Raw genomic sequence first — 22,812 nt, forward strand, 5'->3', positions numbered from 1 at the left:
GCGAAGAAGGCCAGGGGCTGAGAAAGTCAAAGCCAGAGCGTCCGAGATCCAAATTCCATAGCAAAACCTCCGGCCATCGTCATGATCTGCGACACCGGTTCACCTCCTAACGCAGCCCGCCTCCAGTCCGATACTGCTCAAGCGGATCCCATATCGATCGACCTCCAAAGTCCTAATACAAAGTCTCTTACTCCCGACAAACCGCCGGCGATCTCAGGCGGAGAGCTCACTCTCAGCTATCTTTGCGATAATCCCAAGCTCAATATTCCCGAGAGGGAGTCCGCCGCCGTCGCCACCACTTCTGCTGCTGCTGGATGCAGTGATCTCATCCTTTCGCTGGAGAAGTCCCAGAGGTTGCCGCAGCCACCATTGGAGGCGGCGGCTGCGGCGACGAGGAACGGTGGGTTGAGAGGGATTTCCTTCAGCTGAGGGGTCTCACTGGAAGTAAGAGGGAGGGGGCGGAGCCCGTCAAGCCCGACGGACACGAGAAGAAGGTAAAGATTGAACCCCTCAACTTAACCCTAGCCCCGCCAGATCTCTCTCTTTCGCTCAATTCGTCCAATCCCTTGCCGAATGCCCTCCCTCCGATACCTACGCGCTCTGACACCACCCCCGCCGCCGTCGCCGCCGCCGCTGCCTCCACTCCTGCTTTTAATCCCGTATCCCAAGCAAGGACTTTTAGCGGCAATACCCGCGCTACTAATTCAGAGGATTTCAACCCGTCTTTGTCATATTCATGCTCCGTTCCCTTCTCCCACAACCCTAGCTGCTCCCTGACCCGCAACTCTACCGAGAATTATGACGTGTCGAGGGATAACGATCAGATGTGGTATTGTGGAGCTGGGGAAGGGACCAATGGCTCCGTTCATAGCCGTTTCAGGCCAGTAGGTGATGGAAATAGCATCACTTTTTCGAATCACAGCGGTTTTGCTCACCTGGGTGGAAATAACAAAGATACCAATAACAACAATAATAGTTTATTTAAAGCTAGCAGCATTGCCGATGATATCTCATTCTACCCAACGGAACTGCCTGCTAGGCAGGGGAGAGTTCATGCTGCCACTGTAAGTGCTGAAAGTGGGAGGAATGCCATGCTTACTAGGCCAGATAGGGTGTTGAAAGAGATTGTTTCAGAGTCAGTTCTTCTTATGGCTCAGAGATTGCATGAATTACCAAGCAATTCGGTAGAGACAGTAAAAGAATATTTGAGGAATTTGATGGGCTCGTCTGATAAGGAGGAGTTCAGTAGTCTCCAAAGGAAGCTAGAGAGGCGGTCTGATCTCACCTCTGAGAACCTTTTAAAGTCTCACAGGGTGCAGCTTGAAGTAATGGTTGCTATAAAAACTGGTGTCATAGGTTTTTTGTCTTTAAAGATCCGCATCCCCACTACTGAGTTGGTGGAGATATTCCTATTGACGAGATGTAAGAATCTTAGCTGTAAGAGCTTGTTACCTGTTGACGACTGTGATTGCAAGATATGCACAAACAATAAGGGCTTTTGTAGTGCTTGTATGTGCCCAATCTGCTTTAAATTTGATTGTGCCTTGAACACCTGCAGTTGGGTTGGCTGTGACGTTTGCTCACATTGGTGCCATGCAATTTGTGGGATTCAGAGGAATCTCATAAAGCCTGGACAAAGCTTGAAAGGAGGTGGCACAATGACAGAAATGCAGTTTTATTGCCCTGGATGTGACCATGCTTCTGAAATGTTTGGCTTTGTCAAGGAAGTTTTCATGTGCTGTGCAAAGGGTTGGGGGCTTGAGACCCTGATGAAGGAACTGGACTGTGTTAGGATGATCTTCCATGAAAGTCAAGATCTTGAAGGGAAAGAATTGGAAAGGAAGGTAGATGAGATGCTCAACATGCTAGGAAAGAAGCAAATTTCTACATTGGATGCATGCAATGGCATGCTGCACTTCTTCAAATGTAAGTGTTTTAACTGTTTCCCTTTGCAAAAGCTGGCACTGCTCTTATTTTTATCTAACTTGCTATTTTGCTTATGGATTTCAAAGGAAGGTATGCTCTTACCTTAAATATCTATTTAATCTTTCATTATTCTTTTCTTATAATTATTATGATATGTGTGGCTTTGCAATTTTGTTTTTTGTTGTCCTTGTGATTTATTTAGTTTGTATGGATTTCTTGATAGTTGTATTTGTCAGTTGAATTTTGAACTTGTAAGTTATTTTAATTTTTTTTTATGTCAATATATGAGGATTATCTATCAATTACTAGTCAAACTTTTTACTGCACGTAGAAACTATTCCGCATGTTTCTTGTTCACATCAAAGCTGTCTCTATCATTAACGGGTAACTTTGTCCAATGATTTGAAATTTTATCAACACGTGCTTTTTGCTTGGAAGATTATACAAAGTGACATGATATGTTGTTTCAGTATTATGATAAGTTACTTGCTGTTTTGCTTATTTCTATTTGGATATTTTTGTTCATGCTTTTTAAAAGAGAATAAGCATTGTCCCTCCTATCTTATTATGAGTGATATTGCGCCAAGTTTGAGCTAGTCAGGCTCCACTAAATCTTGAATCAAAACTATGACTTAGAATTTTGCTTGAACTTGACTTGAAAACAAAATCATTATAGCTGATGTAACTAAAAATTGATCTTAATTTGGGTTGAATCAAAATTTTTTTAAGTTAGGTATGTACATGAATACAAGTATTATATCATGTATGACAAGCATGTGCACACACACATTATGTTATATTCATTATATATTTTATATAAAAAGTTATTTCGAATCAACATGAACTATATTTGAGCAGAAGGGTGAAATTGAGCTTGAGTTGGAATCCGTTTTGATCTTAGAATGTAGCTCAAAATTGGCTTAAAATCAAGTCAAGTCAAATTTCAAACTATTTTTCAGCTTAGTTTTGAGTTTCCGCTCTATAAAGTTAGATTTGGAGTAGTGATTATTTGTTAAGAAAAAAATTACTTAGCTATACTGAATTAACTATATGATCAAATATCACTTGTGGATTTTAAATTTTGATCAATTACTTATATATTTTAGGTGATACAATCTTATATAGCTCATTTGATACAACTGATTATTGCACACTCCACGACATATTTTGTAGCATGTGCAAAATAAATTCTAATTCCTACTAGATTATTTAGGTCATGGTTATTATTTAAAATTGCACAATCTGAGGAGCGCCTTGATACCAACCTTAGTGCAATTATGAAGAAAAAAATGATTTGATGTGTACTTCTCGAGCAGCTCGGGCAAGGCATATGCCTTAAATTGGTCGAGGCACACCTCAAGCCCGCCTTGCCTCAATTCTTCTAAGGTGTGTGCCTCTCGGGCTTAGTATTTTTCCTCCAATTTCAGCTTGTTTAAATATGAATCGAAGCTGCAGTTACCTCTCCCAAGTAAAGCTTCCCAACATTGTCTCGTGTTGCTTTTGCTACTTGCAGCTCGAGCATTGTCGCCGTTACTTTTATCGCCAGCATCATTGTCGCCATTTTCACCACCACCATCAACATCGTTATAGTTTCTTCCACTACAACGATCACCTACTTCTGTTATGGCTACCTATTGCTCCTGTTGTAGCTACCGTCATTTGTTACTCTTATTACCACCACCATTAGCAGCTCTTGTTGCCACCACCGTCCCATGTTGCTCCGACTATTGATTATTTTTTGTGTTCTTATTTTGACCTATGAATGTTATTATATTGATTAGACAATCAAAATGAGAGGTTTGCTATGTTAAAATCATCTGATATCTTACTTTGACATTCAACATTACTTTTTTTTCTTGTTTTATATTTTTATTTGTGCAATTTTCTATATGATATTTTGCAGCATGTGTATTTTGTTATTTCATATAAATACAATGTCACTTATTACCATGATAGAATGTTAATTTTTCTTTAATGCACACGCGCGCGCGCACGCGCGCGCTCACGCACGCACTTACTTACTTACTTACTTACTTACTTACTTACTTACTTACTTACTTACTTACTTACTTACTTACTTACTTACTTACTTACTTACTTACTTACTTACTTACTTACTTACTTACTTACTTACTTACTTACTTAGCTAGCCTCAATAGCCATTTGCGCAATTTTATACATTGGTATGTGTTGCCCCAGATCTAAATTAACTAACAAAGCATATTAATGATTTTGGAATTAAAATTTTGAGTTCTACTGGCATTTTGATCAAAGAATAGGACAAGGACATTGTTTAGCAACCATCTGAATGGATTTATGTCTATTGCTTTTAAAATTCTGTTACGAAGCAAACCAACAGAATTTTATGAATGTAAATTTTAGAAGCATTAGAGTAGAAATTAAAAGAAATTAGTTCCTTAAGATAAGAAAGTGATATTTAAAAACTAAAAGGTTAAATATTTTGTAGATAAGTTGATTAAGAGGCATATTGGAAATTTATAGTTGAAAAAAATTTATTTGCATAAAATGCATACATATAGTTAAAGAGGGCATAAAATTCTAGGAGTCTATAAGTGGCAAAGAGCTTTCCATTGATTGTTGTAACCAATGCAAGTGAAACAAACTTCTGTATGCTTATATTAAGTTATTGTTCTAAGTAAGGAGAAATGGAGAAGTAAGACGGGAAGGCCCAGCGAAACAATATTACATATGTTCAACTAAATTTTATGTACTAAGCATAAAGATATTTTAATAAATTTCATTAAAGGAAGCTATCCTCTTTTATAGGAACTTAATAGTTAAAAAAACATTATTAAAGGAAACTTAAAATCTTATTTAGACAAAATGTTAAATTTTAAGAAAGATATTTTCTTAAAAGAGTAAAACAATTAAATTACTTTTGTATATTATAATCTTATTGACAAATTAAGTTGATTTTGGTTTAAAAGATACACATAATGTAAATTTTATGTTTTTGATATATTCTTACTGAGAAATTTAGAGTAATGTGAACTGCCAATCATTTGGCTACAAACTTATATTAGTGAAAAAATAAAAATCAAAATTATAACAACGGATCTAGGAAAAAGTATGATGATATCTAATCTTAAACAACAAAAAGATGTTGAAAGTTTTTGCAATTATTAAGAAATCAAAGCTTCAATCATACTCTGAGGTTATATGATGGATCTAGCCTTACCAAAAAATAAATAAATTAATTAATAAATAAAAAGATATTAGTTAATTAATTTGGTTTTATAAGTTCAACCTGAAGTTGAAGAAATTTCATGCATGGTATGTTTAAAACGCATATCAGAAAACTTGGGAAAAGTAAATGAGCCTAAGCAAACCTAGTCTGCATATGGACAACCTTCTAAAAATTGTTATAAAAATTGATTTAAATGTAAAAGCTTAGAGAATTGGGAAAAATATCAAACGGCCCACAGGAAGTCTAAAAGAACAATTTGTGACGCTAAAAAATTTGTTTTTAATGATCTTTATAATAGATTAGATACGAAGGAGGGTGAAAAATATAAACTAGCCAAACAAAGAGAAAAGAAAAGTAAAGATTTAACTCAAGTAAAGTGTATTAAAGATGAAAATCAAAAAGTACTTTTCTTAGAAAAAGATATTCAACATAGGTGGGTGAGTTATTTTGATAAACTTTTTAATAAAGTTTTTGAAAATATGACCGACCTTAGTGATCTTAATATCGTGAATAATAATAAAACGTTTCATTTTTACTGTCACATTAGTAAAAAAGAAGTTGAGGAGGCTTTAAGGAAAACCAAGGGTGGAAAGTCTGTAGGACCTGATGATACCAATTGAAGTGTGGAAATATTTAGGAGATTTTGGTGTTTCTTAGCTTAGTAAACTCTTTAATATTATTTTAAAAACTAAAAAGATGCCTGAGGAGTGGAGGAAGAGTATTTTGGTCCCCATTTTTAAGAATAAAGGGGATGCACAAGAGTGTGCAAATTATTACGGAATTAAGCTGATGTGTCATTCTTTAAAATTATGGGAGAAGGTAATTGAACATAGGTTAAGAAGCATTATAAAGATTTCTCATAATCAATTTGGATTTATGTCGGGCAGGTCTACTATGGAAGCTATACATTTATTGAGCGGTTTGATGGAGAAGTTCAGAGATAATAAGGAGTAAAGATATGTATACTAGAGCTGTTACTTGTGTTCAAACTGAAGGAGGATTGGCCAAATATTTTCCTATTTCTGTTGGATTACATCAGGGACCGGCTTTAAGCCCATATCTTTTTGCTTTAGTTATGGATGGTCTTAATGGACATCTACAGAGGATGTACCTTGGTGTATGCTTTTTACTGTTGATATCCTTCTCGCGGATAAGACAAGAGAAAAAGCCCAGGAAAAACTTGAATTATGGAGGTCTACATTGGAGTTTAAAGGCCTTTAGTTTTAGTAGAACTAAAACTGAATACATGGAATGTAATTTTAGTAGTAGTAGCTCTAGTGACAGAAGTGTGACCTTGGGTGATCAAATTATTAAAAGGTGTGAGCGTTTTAGATTTCTTGGGTCTGTTGTTCAAAGCGATGGTGATATAGATGAGGATGTTAGTAGTAGAATTCAAGCTGGTTGGTTGAAGTGGACGAATGCTTCAGGCCTTTTGTGTGATAGAAAAGTACCGCTTAGACTGAAAGGAAAATTTTATAAGACGGTGGTGAGACCTGCAATGCTCTATGACGCTGAATTTTGGCCTTTAAAAGTGAAGCGTAATAATAAGTTAGGTGTTGCCGAGAAGAGAATGATTATGTGGATGAGTGGCTTTACACTTAGAGACAAAATGCGAAATGAATATATCCGTGATAGGGTTGGTGTAGCTCCTGTGACAGACAAACTTAAAGAAAGTCGTCTTAGATGGTTTGCTCACATTAAATGTCGACCATCTGATGATCCGATTAGGAGAGTAGATGTTTTAGATTTGACTTGTGCTAAGAAAGGCAGAGGTAGACCTAGGATGACTTTGACTTATTGTATAAAAAATGATCTTAATTTACTAGAACTAAATGAAAATATGACACTAAATAGGACGCAATGGAGGAAAATGATTCATGTAGCCGACCCCACGTAGTGGGATTAAGGCTTTGTTGTTGTTGTTGTTGTTGTTGTAATATATTTGAAGTATTTTATGTAGTAGATCCATAGATGAGAAGCATAGAACTAACCTGGGATAACCTAGGTTAATGAAGCATTTTATAGGAATGACCTTCTAATACTCTTTTGAAAATGTTTTATATATTTAAACTTATGGAATACATAATAATAAAGCCCTAGATGGTTGATGTTGGGCCATCAATAGCTCGATTGGATGTATTCATGGCTTGGTTTTATTTGCTGATGCTTAATTGGTAGTCGTTACTAAAGATGCAAGAATAGCAGACTTTTGTCACATACTTGGGGCTAATTTAGAGATCGGTAAGGATTTATCCTTTTGAGTCTATACTCAATTATTTAAGCCTAATAAGGCCTTTAAGTGAAAAAGCTCATGGTTTTAAGGGCTTTTTTAGAATTTTTTTTAATAGCTTTGATCATCCATGGAGGTGGTTTTCTTCATAAGCTGCTCATGCTCATTGAAAACTATAGAAATCAAAGCGATGATTTTTTCATTTTTTTTAATTCTTTTTTTATAGAAATGCATGATTAAAGAGTGACTATCTTTATAAATTGTAGTATAATGACACTTAGATGTGGATGAAATCTTGAATTAACAATAATTTTATATTATTTTTATTGATTATGGAGATTAAAGAAATATTGAAAGTGAGTTACTTTGATATATGTTATTTGCAATGAACAATTCTAGAGGTTTCTTATAGAATATAGTAAAATGATGTTATAATAGAAGAAAATTTATAAGATGGGAGGCTTTGGATCAGTAGAATAATCACAATATAGAATTTTCAACCTTATTTGATAAGATTGATAATTTTTAGTCAGTGCTGCTAGAAGATGGCGGATATCATATAGTCGATTTCATACTTTGGATTTATCATACAAAAAATTTGGACTATATGTGCAAATATGATTTATAGTTGAAACCTAGATGGTGGCTTAAAAGAAGTATTAGTAGAAGAGTTTGAATTCTGAGGCAAATATCTGAAAGGATTAGACATATATTTTAGTTTCCATTGATCCAACGGTGCCATGTAACACATTGTTTGCCTAGAATTTATTGATTGCCATGTTTAATATAGTAGAAGGAATGTTGTAGAAATGATTGCTTGGTTGAATGTGTTGTAAATCTTGAAGGGTAGAGAGAAAATATTATATTAGTGAGAGTGATGTGGTACAGAAGACCAAATCAAGGATTGGATCTTGGTCCAAGTTTATATTGAACCCAAAATTTTCATGTTATTTAATATAATTTTATCTTAATTTATAGATATATTCTATTGAATTAGCTTAAATTATCCTATACATATTCATATATTTAAATTGGAGATATCTAGTATATTTGGGCAAACTTGATAGGGTTAGTGTTCTTACAATTTAAATGTATTGCTGTCTTCTGTAAATTGGATACCAACAAGTGTAACCAATTATCATTGAGTAATATTTAAAATATTCCCTAAATCCTTATGTTCTCTCTCTTCTCTCTCTTCTCGAATCTCTAGTTTGTGGCCCTTTCTCTCTCCTGTTTTGGTATCAATTGGCATCAAATAAGGGCTTTGTAGAAGTTTAAATTGAATCAGATTGGTTAATGATATTTAATTATATTATAATATTTAATTTTTTTAATATTTCTATATTTAATTTTTTTTAATTAGGCTAAATCATCCGATGAATAGTCATAGATTTTAATTGGAGCTATCTAGTTCAAATTGGGTCAGTATTGATAGGCTTAGTTTCTTTTAAGTTTATGTTTATCCTTATTTTTTTAAATAATAGGAGCCCAAGGGGTATAACGAATTATATTAGATGAAATCTAAAATTATTCTCTTAATCTATCCAGTCTCTGCTCTCTTCTCAAAATTCCTCCTCTCTCTTTATTTTGACATCAATTGCTACAAGTGAGACTTTTTTTTTTGTTATCTTACTCAGTGATCCAAATCATTGACCGTCATGCACACCCATGCCTACATGCTTCTTCCGTGTTTGTAACCTCCCACTCATTTGTAGTTGCACTTGCTTACAAGATAATTAAATTGTTCAATGATCTCCTTTCTCGACAATCTTGTGAGCTTGTATTGACTTTCACTTTGATTACCTATCACATTTTTTTTGCTTGATGCCTATACGTTCCCAATTTGGCGTATGCCAACCCTTGAGCTTGAGCTACTTATTGCTCAATGTGTTTGCCATTTGTTTTATGGTTCAATTATCATTGTATGGAATCTGAAATTATTCTCTTAAATCTTTCTAGAATCTTCTCTCTTCTCAAAACTCTTTTTTTTTTTTTGACCTCTTCTTTCTTCTTATTTCAACATCAATTGGTACAGGTGAGACCATATTTATTTGTTATCTCACCTTATGATCCAAATCGTTAACCATCATTTATCAACATCAGTTGGATTATAAACTAATGCTGACGATTTGACTTAAATAAAGGGATGTGATTTATGTCTCGAGATAAATATTAAACATTGATGATAAAAAGGTCATTGAATAGGCATGTTTAAGGAACTGGACATGATGCTTTTTTGCATATTTCTGTACCAAATTTCACTTGCACTACTATTCTTAGAGTTACTTCATCTGATAACCTAGATGAGCATAAAAATGAATTATCAGACCAGCCAGATTTTTCTTGTGATAAAATTAAAAGTTCATGTTGCTTATGTTTAGGCACAAAGACAGATGTCAGACTTCATATTTATTCCCTCCTAAGGAAGCATTTTATTTTTCTCACAGGATTCCTGGAATTGAGACTGCATATCTCTATCATGGTCATCATCAACATAGAATTGACGAACATTATGATCCTTACAGGAGGATCAAATTGACTTTTCTATTGATGATAGATGATCTAATTATTATTCTAGCAGAATAGCAACCAATAGGATTATTTAAATTGATGAAAATAATTGATCATATTAAAGTATCTTTTTTTTAATGCTAAATTTACTGGGTCTACTAAATATTTTTTTTGTGAGAAGCCAATAGCGGAGAAATCGGTCATGGATATCAATAATTGAAAAAAAATGAGATATAAACTAGACTTCAAATATTTTCCTCCATTCCATAATGAAAAATTGCGTGTCAATTCATAACTTCTGTCAAGGTTACTTTTGTGTGTCTGATTATATGAGTTGATTTGAGGAGTTTAGATCTAGATCTACAGTTAGACAAGATTATTACATGTTAAAAAATAAATATGTATGTGGCCTCCATGTTGAAATTCATGCGGAAGTATACCCATAACATTATGTCGGTCAACTTTTTAATTTGAAAATTTAATTTAATCTATAAAGTATATGAGTTATATAGTTTAGGGTTTGAAAGTAGTGTTTTAATTTTTTTTTTAAAAATGAGAGCAAATAAATCTCATTTGTCTAATATTTTGCATGATCGTGTCTGATACCGCGAGTGTTACACCCTCCCGAAAGATAAGTGTATATCTTGGCGATAGACCCAATTCTGCAAACTAAGAGATTTGTGATATTCGTTTGGTCTGCGAACTTTTTATGTGTGACCGACAACTTCCCCTACTTAATACAAAAATTAAATAGGGTTTATTTTACCTGGGTTCCAAGTTCTCTATAGAGGCAAATCCTTATAGTTAATTACATCCCAAATGACTGGGGTCACTTGAGAAAACTCTTGATAATATGCAGAGGTACTAGTCTTTAAGATTTCAAGGTTTAGTTTTTCACGGTAGGACGTGAAAAAACAAGTGAGAGTGGCTCAAATAGGAACACTTATTTTCAGGGGTCCAAAGGAAGGAAAAAGTAGGGGATGTCACAGATCTTGAGAAGAAATCTCACTGACTTCCCAAACTATCATAATGTGTGGTTAAGTTTTGGAGGCGATTTTTGATGTTGTTAGAGTGTTTAATCCTGTCAATTTTATTATTTGGGACTTACATTTGCATAATGACTGATTATGCAAATAATCCGCAAAGAGCTGAGTGGATAAGAGGTTTTACGTCGTTCTAGACAACATCCTCAGAACCTAAAGTGAATTAGGACTTACGCTACACAACATAGTTGTGAAGGAGCCTAAAAAAAGGGATGAGGATTTACGTCGCGCTAGGCGAGCTACCTTGAAGTCTTATGGCTTGTGAATTAGACTAAGGAGAGAGTTTAGCTAGTGTAGACTTGTTTTGTTGTTGTAGAATGAGGACCGCCTCCATTTGTAGTCTGCTCCAAACTCCATACCGTGCTGCCCACGAAGTTGCTCCAAGCTCCTGTTGTAGCGATGACTCTAGGGTTTAAGTGTTTGAGATTGTTGATTTATGTTTACCAGTTTTGGTGTCAAAGTTTTGTTTTGTTTTGTTTTGTTTCGTTTTTGGTTTCATTTTTGGTTTTGCATGCAGAATAATCAAATTGTAGGTAAATTAAATGTATTTGAAAGGTAAAATGCTGTAGATAAACTGTAAAAGTGTACCTGGGCATCTCCTACTGTTGCGAGATTAGTACTACAAACATAGTATAATTTGCAGTAGATATAAATACACTTGCAAGAAAAGTAAATAAGGCGAGAAAATCTAGCATGAAAGTCAGAAAAACGCGTCATAGAAATCATAAACAAAAGAAACCTTTAGCCACATATGAAAAACCAAGATTGAGTGTAAGACATTGGTAGCACTAGGGGCTCAGAACTGGGCTGTGTGCTTCCCGATCTTGGGTAAGAGTTGTCATCCCGATAATCTACAGAAGGCAGTCCTTAACCTCGATCCAAATGACTAACCATGGGCTTTTATAAATTTTCATAGAAAAATTCTTTGATTTTCATCCAAAAGCTGTTGTTTAAGTCTTTTTTTATGCAGAATGCAGAGTTCTTTTTAACATGCAAAAGAGATTTTTGTTTTATTTTTGTAAATATTCTGTAAAGTCATGTAATTTACAGGCTAGTCACTTTAATCGTGTTAGAACCACTGATAACCTAAGAGCGTCGGGGGCAACGATCCCAACAAGAATCGGCGAATAGTATTATTGATCTTTTTTTTCTTTCTTATTGAAGACCCTTGAGGTAGGAGATACTATTCTAATAATCTCATTTTGTATCCCTCGTTTAAGCACACATAAGCAATGTTGTCATCACCCTCGTTACTTAGACCCTAGACTTATCTTAGTCCAGTGATCTATATGTGGCATTAACAAATTTCCTAAATTGTCAGGAGGATTTGAGTGTAATATCCAAACTCAAATCCAGTGCACTGGGTTTCATTATAGGATAAGTCATTGCGAGAACTTCACTGTTGATTTAATTAAGCATGAACTATACCTCGGTGCATCCTCATGTCTAGTGTTTTAATCAGTTTGTGAATCAGGGTCAAGTGTCAAGTTTCATTATTTATTCGAAAATTAGATGATTGAACGCTCATCTAGGGCGTGCTCCTAAAATCTAGGAAGCCTACACTGAAAAGTGGGTGGATCAACTCTCACCTAGGGTGTACTCCTAAAATCTAGAAAGTCTATACTGAAAAATAGGTAGATGGGCTCTCACCTAAGGTGTGCTCCTAAAATCTAGGAAGCATACACTGAGAATTAGGTAGATGAGCTCTCACCTAGGGTGTGCTCATAAAATCTAGGAGGCCTATACTGAGAATTAGGTAGATGGACTCTCACCTAGGACGTGCCCCTAAAATCTAGGAAGCCTACACTTTAACTTGTGCTTAAAGTAATTTAAAGTATTCTACCCTCAATTAAGTGTTTTCCAACTAATCCATAAATATTTCTAATTGTCTTCCAAGTAATTAAATCCGAGCGGGAGAAAGAATTGTGTAATTAAATCTAATTTTTTTCCAACATACCTGCAACTGTGTAAAGAGATTTTAGCTACAACAGTGAAGAATTCGAAGAGAGACCAACCTCAAGCGACGAAGAGGGACAACAAAGCGTTGTAGAGTCAGCGAAGCACTTCCTTGATGGTTTCAGATAGTGGAGGAGCTGAAACAGGTGAAATATGGGAGTTTCGAAGGCCTTGCACGCTGCGATCCCATGGTTGCTTTCCCAGCTAACTTTAATTGCGAGTGTGTCGCTGGGTTTTGATCGAGGGGTGAAGCCGAGCCGGAAAAGCAAAGCCGAGCGGGAGAAAGGCTCTTCGTGAGAGAAAGGAGTCGAAGCAGGCGTGCAGGATCGGCGCATAGAGTAGGCGAGTGGGTGAAAGCTTCAATGCAGGGGAGGGACGCAGTGTCGAGCGGGCTCGGTGCTGAGAAGGAGCTGGAGTTGAGCTGGGGAGGAGTCGAATTTGGATCGTAGAGGGGGAACGAGATCGAGCGGAGGTGGAGTGGGAGCCTCTGTCGAGCGGGGAAGGTCCGAAAGCAGGGTCTGGTTTCAGTGCGAGAGGAAGATACTTACCGAAAGAGGAGAGGCGCAATGGAGGCGAGTGTTTCAGTGCATGGAGGAGATGAGCGCGTGTGGGAGAGAGCGGCGAGGTCGAATGAGGAACTTCTGTGCCGAGAAGGGAAGGAGCGGGCGAATGGCGAGACAAGTTATTCCCGGTAGGCGTCCAATGCCGGGGAGGAGCGGGGCGAATTCTATAACCACACATTCAAATTGTCCGTTACAGGACATTAGGCGGGCTATTGAATGCTTTCCATCTGTGCAGTAATTTTATTAGGTAAATGATAAATTTCAATTAACCCCTATTGAAGTAGAATTAGGCACTTAATTTTAAAATATGAATTTTTGAAATTTGAAATTATTTAGCCTGTGTTTAGCTCGTATCCAGCCCAATTTGAACCCGAGTTGAATCTGGGTTGAGCCCGGGCCCCCGCACCGCTAATTAAAAAGAATGTGCATCGATTTTCGTGTCATTTGTACGCGTGTGTATTTCTAGAAATATAGGTGTCCTTTCCGGGTAAAGTTAATGTTCCAGATGCATTGGCGCGATCCGTTTCGTCATCCGGAGTCCTCTAGACAAGTTCACTGACGGTCGTGTCAAAAATGTGTCAACTTTGTACGTGTTGTAGTGAGTGCGTGAAGTGCAGCGTTTGCGAGTGTTCGAGTCATGGGGGGTTCACCTAAGGCCTTCTGATTCTGTAGGAACTCATTTTCGGGCTCTCTACATGTTGATCCTTAGCTCTTGTAACTAGAAGTTGAGTGCTTGGAATCACTCATGCGAGTTCTTCACAAAAATGAGTCAAGAAGTGGTTTGAAGTTCTACGGGGGGTGGGTTCCATTACTAGTCTGCTAAGATGGTCAACCAGGAACTCCTAAGGCTAGATTTTGGGTTCGAGGAGTAGAAAACTAAAACATCACTGAAAATGAGGTCAACACATCCTACTATAATAGAAGATACCTTATAGACTTGCTTTGGTGGTAACTACATATTCTAGGCTACTTGTAACTCTAGCACAATATTATTGTAAAACATTTTGATGTTCAAATCAGTTATAGATGGTGAAATGACTTAATGTCTAAAGCCATTTTAAGATGACTTTATTATAAAGAATCACCCCCTACTTATTTTAATGTTGCACAGGTCAATAAAACATCATTATCAATCACTAAAGGATGTATAATTCTTGTTCCGTTTAGGTAGTTTGTCTAATATAATTTGGCTTGACGTATTATCTGTAGATATTGCTGGTACTTTTTTAGGTCAGCCATGACTACATGATATAAATGTTCTGTTATAGAAAATTCAATCAGGGTATTCACATTCCATTGAAACCATTTATGTCTACTAAGCAATAAAATTAGAATTGGACTTGGAGATTATTGAACAACGATAATTAAGACACCTTAATGATTCCTTGAATAACATGTCATGTCTATTGTCTTTGAAATACACGTTGCACCTTTATGCTGGTCACGAACCAAATCTTCAATATATATATTTGAAATAGACCTACTCCTATATATTTAAATGTTCAAAATAATTTATTTTAATAATATCCACATTTTCAGCTAATGAGGCATCATTTGAGTTTCTTACGCAGTTTGTTGACACTTCATTTTGGCAGCCAGGAATTGCTTTATTAGATTTTATGAGTTTCTCCAGGGGATTTTTGTGGGTCTATAATGTTAAGATGACTATAAATTGCCAATCAACGTAGATCAATTAGGGATGTGTGGATTTTCACGGTTTAGCAGTTTTTTCCATCTTATAGGTTTTAGCACCATTATAGCCCCATTGATTCATGTATTTAAACAAGCTAAGTTTTAATGGCGTAATTTGATGTGAAGCTTTAGACGATATGAATAAATTAATGATAGCCATAGTTTTAGATTGCCTATATTTTTTAACTATCTTGTGATGCATAAGGCATTTGTATTGGAGGTGTTTTAAGACATTGACATCATACAATTTAGTGAAAAATTAATTGCTGTAAGACAAAATAATAACCTATCATTGTGACATCTATGCTTTAGTTCAGAGATTTAACTGACATTTTCTTTTACCAGTAAAGTTTGTGTTCAAATTTGAGAATGCTTTAAGATTTATGCCATCCCAATGAAATTGAATTCTAGATATGTTGAGTTGGTTGCATTTTTCAAGAGTTGGCTTCTTTATCATCAATCAAGTGTTGATAATACCGTAGTTAATGCCTTGAGTTACATTCATTGATTATTTATTCTTATTTTTGTCATGGTACTTGGATTTGATTGAGTAAAAAGTATGTTTTTTCTCCCCGATTTTCAGTCTATATGTTATTTTGTTAAAGACTGCCTAACTTTATATCTAAAATTTGAGTCATTGTTGGATACATTTTTAAGGGTTCTTTGTTGCGTGTTCCCTAGACTTCACTTCAAGATTTATGTTGATAGGAATGATATGGTGGAATAGTTGGTCATTTTGGATAAGATAAGACTATCATATTAGTTTTATAATGTTTTTGTTGAGCTTCCTTTCAAAATGATGTCGAGTGACTTATTTTTCAACATCACCTTAGAAAACTTACCAGACAACTCTATCACCTTTTTGAAATGCTTCTTGGAATGATTTGTGCATGGATTTAGTTTTAATAAAATTGAGTACTTCACATATACTTGATTCTGTTTTTATTATTGTTGATTATTTTGTTAAGATGATACACTTCATGGATTTAGTTTTAATAATATATAATACTTCACATATACTTGATTCTATTTTTATTATGGTTGACTAATTCTTTCAGATGACGCTTCATTGTTTGCTCTAGGACTATCATCAATTCTACATTGCTAGGTTATTTTTAAAAGAGATTGTTAAATTACTTGGATTTCCTTAGTTTTTATTATTTATGATTGTAATGTATGTTTTATTGGGCATTTTGGGAGAAATTTATGGTTGATGTTTGGTATTGTTTTGAAGTTTTCTTTCGCCTTTTTTCCATAAATTAATGGCCAAGCTGAAGTATTAATATAAGCATAGGAAATTTATTTTTATGTTTGGCTGGCGATTGATTCGTGTGGAAATCTGAGAAGATTTAGTTCTTTCCATATATAATTCTCATGTGGGCCGACCAGCTCAAAATCTTAGAAGATTTGTTTGGGATATCTTAGGAAACTTTTGATTTAGTTTACTCTCTTCCTATTTTATGTTTTTCTATTTTTTTAGAATTATTTTCTTTTCTAATTTAGGTGAGATATATTTGTTAAGTTTCTAAATAAGGAGGGATTGATTTCTCTATATATATGTACCATTTTTCAGCTGATAATGCTTCATCTAGTTGACATATGCTGCATTTATTACTCTTTGGAGGCTAGTTATCTGTGCCCCATGAAAATTGATACAGCACTAGAGCCTAAATCAATAAGTGCTGCTTGGCCCAAATGTATAGATTGAACCGAATCATTTCATGATATTTAAATGAATCTCGTCTTTTAGGCTTATTTTAAGATATTGGATCCATCGTCTTTAATAAAGTTGAATCATCCTATGGATAATCATAACAGATGAGAATTTGAGTCAATTTAGATATGGTTAGTTTCTTCTAAGTTTTAATATATTTCTATTTCTATAATTAGTATACCAAGGTATGTTATTGATTATCATTAAATGAAATCTGAAGTGATTCCCTAAATCTTTCAATTCTCTCCTCTATTCTCAAAATTCATTTGGCTTCTTTTCTGTCTCTCTTACTCCGGCCAATAATCAAATCTGGCCAAGGATGAGTTCGTAAAATTAGCAGCAAGTGGAAGGAAGAAAGACTTATAAGGTGAGCACATAAGATTAAATATGGAAGGATCGGTGAAAGGAAGAGAGAAGATCGAATGAACCAGGCTTTAAATTTGTCAAAGATGAAATAATTGCTAAAATAAATTACCAATGCTTATTAGCATCAATATTCAAATGGAATATTCATAAATTTCAGTAAATGGTCAAGTATAATGTGGGTGATTACGAGAATGTCTTTGATAAAAAAAAATGCACATTCTATCTTCTACAGTTCTACTACTACATATACGCCATTTAACATTCTTCTAAACAAAAAAATTGCAGATGGTGTTTCCGATCTTTCTGTTACTGGAAGTTCTTCTAATAATAAGTTCGCAGCTCAAACAACCCAACAGGAAAACATACTCCCTCTTCCACCAGTGGCATCAATTGTTCCACCAAAATCAGCATTTTCCTTAAACTCAAATCCTTCCATTTTTGATTCTGTGGATGTCTTGAAAACTGATGGAACCCCTAAACCTCTTACCATTGAACCAAAACTTGTCCTGCCCAAAAATGATGGTTTCCAGAGCCTTGACACAATTGTTCGCTTCAAAGAGGCAGAGGCAAAGCTTTTCCAAAGACTAGCTGATGAAGCTCGAAAGGAAATGGAAAACTACCGGCAGATAGTTTGCACCAAGTCCGAAAAACTGGAAGAGGAATATGCCATCAAGCTTGCAAAACTCTGCCTACAGGAAACTGAGGAACGGCATAGGAAGAAGCTTGAGGAGCTCAAGTTCATTGAGAACTCACACTGTGATTACCAGAAAATGAAGATAAGAATGCAATCAGAGATAGCTAGCTTGCTTGAAAGAATGGAGGCAACAAGGAAGCAATGGGTATGAACTTTCTTTTTTATTTGTTCTTGAGAAAATACTTAGCTGGACAATTGCTACTTATGATTTCTAAGCTTAAAAAGCTATATTCTGAAACCCTTGCTGTGTGCATTTAAGTTGTCCTATGAGTTTTAAACAATCCTACAAGCTAACCGTTATTGTTCTTATGGAAGCAGGTAGTTTACCAAGTTTGTCAATTGTCTGCATTGATAGTTGTGATGGATAATTACATCCTGCATTCCTTGAAAGCAACCGTCTCAACCCAACTAGTGGGATTTTTCTTGTGTGTCTTCTTTTGTATGATGTATCCAATGATAAAACATATGGGACACGTTAAATTCCTTTTTAGGATAATATGATTTGACTTAAAATAACTGTCTGAGAACTGATGTCATCGGCAGCACACTCCTCTTACCACCAAGTGGAGGTTAATTTTTGTTTTTTATAACTGGGATGGGATGATATGATTATGTATGAGTGTATGTGTACATACATGTACATGTACATTATACAAATGTTGTTATGCGCTTTCACATGCTTGTTATGTGCCTTGAAAAACATTTCATGTGCCAATCTTGCAATGTTGGAGATTTTGGGTCTGTTTGGGGCGGTTGGGGTTGTAAAAAAATAACTGTAGAAGAAAAGTGGATTTTCTTATAACTTAGCATTATATTTCTTTTTTTTTCAAAAAAAGTTAAGTCATTGATTTTCCTTTAAAATTGACCACATTAGCCTATTATAAAAGTTATTTTCATCATATAAGTTTCTCAAAGTTAGCAAGAAAACCATAATCAAATAGAATTATAGAAGTTTTTTTTCTTTTCGTTTTGGAGATTAAAGCTATGAAAAAGTTAACTCAACCGACTGTCAGTGTAATGGGTTATTTTTCTTCTGTTTTACGTAAAATAAAATTGTTGTTATTGTTGGAGATGGTTAAGTTGTTTAATTTATTGCCTATTTCTGAAGTTATAAGGGTGTAAATGCAGTATAATATTTTGTTTCTTGTTTTTGTTTTCTCATATAGATTAAAATTGCCATAGTTTGAAAACAAAAACAACCTAAAAACATTATAGCTGGGTGGTCTTTGAGATTAGTTTCAACAGTGATTGTTTGTATGCTATTTTGTTTGACTAAATTAAAATCATTCCTTGAACCAGCTTTCTCTCTCAAGTTACCTAAGACCAGGAAAACTTGTCTGCTTTACTTCTCATGCGCAGGAAAAGAGATTATGGACAAATTTATCTGACGCAATATTTATATATTTTGCCTTTTTTCACTCTTTTGTGCTGGTTTAAATATTGAGGGACCTGAATGCATCAAATTTCCGCACATATTTGGCAAATGCGCTAATAGATAATTTTAACTTTGAAGATAAGTTCTATAGATCGTTCTGTTGTGATAAAAATATCCAATATCATTTTGACTTTCATCTTACTTGTGTACAAGCAGTAATGGTGAAAATTCTGAATTTTTCAAGGAGGTTTATGAAAAAGTTGAATGACTAACCACATCTTGACATTCCTTGTGCTGTTTTATCTTCCTTCACTCTATATTTTTTATAGATATCGGAATACATTTAATGTAAGAAATTGTGTTGAATTGTAACATTTCGGAATATCCCCATTCCTGGGAAAATCTTGGTGGCATTTCCTTACTCCTTGACTTGGTGGCCTAGAACAAATCTCTTTGGTTAGATGTTTAATTTTTTTTTATTTCAATGTTCATTTTATTTTTCGTTATTATTCCCTTATTCATATATCCCTTGTGTGCTTTGTTGTTCTTTTTAATTTCCTAAACTTTCATACCTTATTTTCTTTAAGATTTGTGAAAAAAGCCATGCATTCTTTCACATCCATACATTAAAGTTTTCAAATCGTAATCCTAAACAAATCTTGCATCCTCTTATCAACATCAAGCTAACCACAAATAGTCTCCATACATCTTTATAACTGTCTTTTAAGCTCCACAAAATGAGCTGCCAAAATGACCAAAAATCTAATAGCACACATCCCTAAACCCTAAACCCTAAAAACCAAAACCCAAGATTAAGATTTTATAGAAAAGATTTTTACCTTATAGACCTAATCATGATTGTAACTAGATAAAACAGATTCAACAAAATTAGCTAACCGTAAATAGTCTCCATACATTCTTATAACCATATTATAAAATCCACAAAATTAGCCACCAAAATCAGCCTAAAATCTAATGGCACCTCTTATCCATTCTTGGGCTTCCATCATCTATAGCCCCATGACCTTCTTAACACCTCTACTAAATTCCCTTACATGTCCTAATATCAAATAAAATGATTTACCACAGTCATCCACTACTAAGCCCGCTAAACTATATCAATTACTTTGAAAAAGTAAAAAAAAAAAAAAGATTTTCTTCAAGTAAGGCAATAAGAAGGAAAAAGTTAGCAACATTAAATTAACAAGCAAGCTTAAGGGTCATTTTAACAACGCTTGAGTTTATATATATATATATATATTGTTCAAAATATATAGATAATTACCCTTGGACAAAAACATTTCAAGTGCATGATATGCTATCAACATAATCTTTCTAAAAAATCTAGATGTTTTTTAAAACTAACATGTGATTGTTGCGAGAAGTGCTAGTGTGGACAACCAGATGAGATTGATTTGATTTGGGGAGAAATTTAATTGAAGAAATGAAAGATGTGCGATCAAGTAGATCATTAGAGTTATATCTAATTTGGCTATAATGGAGAACTTAGGGCCAATCATTTAGGGTTCCCAATATCTAGTTAGGGATAATTTTTTTTTAAACTTTTCATTTTGAAACTTAATATAATTGATGCTCCTTGATGTTATCCAGGGTGCAAAAATAGATTCACCAATCTCCAAGAGGAAGCAGCAAATTACTACTGGGTACCCAAAATATGTAGCTAGGGATACTATTATTGATAGATTTTTTTTGGAAAAATATTGATACACTCTACTAATGCCATCGAAAAGCGAAAAAAACAAATTAATAATTTCTAAGAGAAAATACCAAAGGTGCTTCCTTTAAGAGTACATTTTGGAGAGGCTTATTGTAGTAAGAATTTTAACTGATTTAACTTGCTAGTTTGAATTTTGACAAAAGAAAATTCCTTATAATTATTTCATTTTGTTCAGCATCAATCTTAAGGTGTTTTTGTTGAAATTTCTTTTTATTTCATCTTTTTATTTTAATTATTCTTGTTTGGATATGAAAATCCCACGAAAAAATGTCTTTATTCAAGATTGTATTTTTTTAATGTATCAATAACTAGAAGAATTGCATAAGAGTTATATTTTATCAAATCTTCTGTTTTTTAATTTTTTTGGAAGTACGGAATACTATGAGAATGATTTTGACACTTTACGAAGATACTTTTAGCTTTTGTAGGATATATTCTTTAGAATAATTTTTTACTTATTTCTAATTAAAATGCACTTAGTAGTTGATGATATCACTTATTACCTTCTATAATTTCCACTATCATGAACCTCTTATTGCTTAGGTTGGGGGAATGGTTTTGGGAAGCTAGAACGTGCTACTTTTAATGGCTTTATTGATACAATAAAAACTTTTTTGTGCAATCTGTGATACCGTAATCAACACTAGTAATCTTTTATCGAATCTTGTTTCCTACACATTTTGATAAAAAATTTTTTGCTTCTTTTCATGAAAATTTTATAGTTTTGATATTGCTAAACAGAAACTAGTTTTACATTGGAATGACACATTTTATTACTATGAATTTGATTATTGATTTATTATGTGTTATGCAACACATTTGTGATTTGGTTTCATTAGAAGCTTCCTATCATACTTATTTTATTTCTAATAAAAAGTTCTATCTATTCCAATGCAAATACATCGAAAAGAGTTGTTTACATTCTATTAGTGTCAAATAATTTTGGAAATCAGCGCATTCGCTCAATATTTATGTGTTAAATAGTTATGTTATTTTTGGAGAAAGGTCAGCCCAAAGGGTAATATGTATATGATCCTACCTATGACCTCACGGTGGGAAACTACACTCTCAACCATTATGTCACGAGTAAATGCACATTTATCTTAGATATTGAGTCAATTTTTATGTTAGTTAACATCAGTTTTATTTTTATCTTTTTCAGGTTTAAATTAACTATTGCAATTTGTATATGTTTTTTGTCCATATCTATAAATAAAATAATGTTCTTAATGTGTTCTTCTTCTTTTCTTTTTTTGATTTTGCATTTTAACCATGGATATAGTAGGCGACTTAATACTCTTCTACATGCAATCTCTTTATTCAAGCAAGGCTTGTTGTTAAAAAAGGAAAAAAGCAAGGTTTGATGTTCCGTTTCTAATCTTTCCTCCTTAATGTAATGTATAGTTTCAGCCTATCAATCTTTGTAAGTCTAATTTTAATTATTTATTGCAATTTTTAGTTATATTTTGAGTGCTTTAAAAATACTTAAAATTTAATGTTTTTTAGATTTTTTTTTTATTTAATGACAAATATTCCTTTTTTTTTTCCCCCATAACTAAGCTCAAAAAGAAGTTTGTAGGATTGTTTGATTGATGTTGTTTGACATGCATGCCTAAAAATGTCACGTGTTATTCATCTGACATACTCTAGCAATGCTAACATACATTTTTTTGCCTATAAATTTAGCCTTAAGATTGCTTTTGGGCTGTGAATTAAGCACCTTTTATATCATTATTCTTTGATGTTATCCAAGCAGTTATGCTAGATATGACATGCTTGGAATAGTATTTAAATTG

The 22,812-nt window shown here is 34.1% G+C and overlaps 1 protein-coding gene across 1 annotated transcript; it reads left to right on the plus strand.

The window, feature by feature from the left end:
* Positions 1–81: 81 nt before the first annotated feature.
* LOC110021023 (protein OBERON 3) lies at positions 82–18,141 on the plus strand. The gene is made up of 3 exons (XM_020719340.1): positions 82–319; positions 352–1,926; positions 17,495–18,141. Exons 1-3 carry the CDS (start codon positions 82–84, stop codon positions 18,052–18,054), a joined length of 2,373 nt encoding a protein of 790 aa, XP_020574999.1. The 3' UTR covers positions 18,055–18,141.
* The last annotated feature ends 4,671 nt before the right edge of the window (positions 18,142–22,812 follow it).

This window comes from Phalaenopsis equestris, unplaced genomic scaffold (assembly GCF_001263595.1).
Source record: "Phalaenopsis equestris unplaced genomic scaffold, ASM126359v1 Scaffold000115, whole genome shotgun sequence".
In the NCBI taxonomy this organism is placed as follows: Eukaryota; Viridiplantae; Streptophyta; class Magnoliopsida; order Asparagales; family Orchidaceae; genus Phalaenopsis; species Phalaenopsis equestris.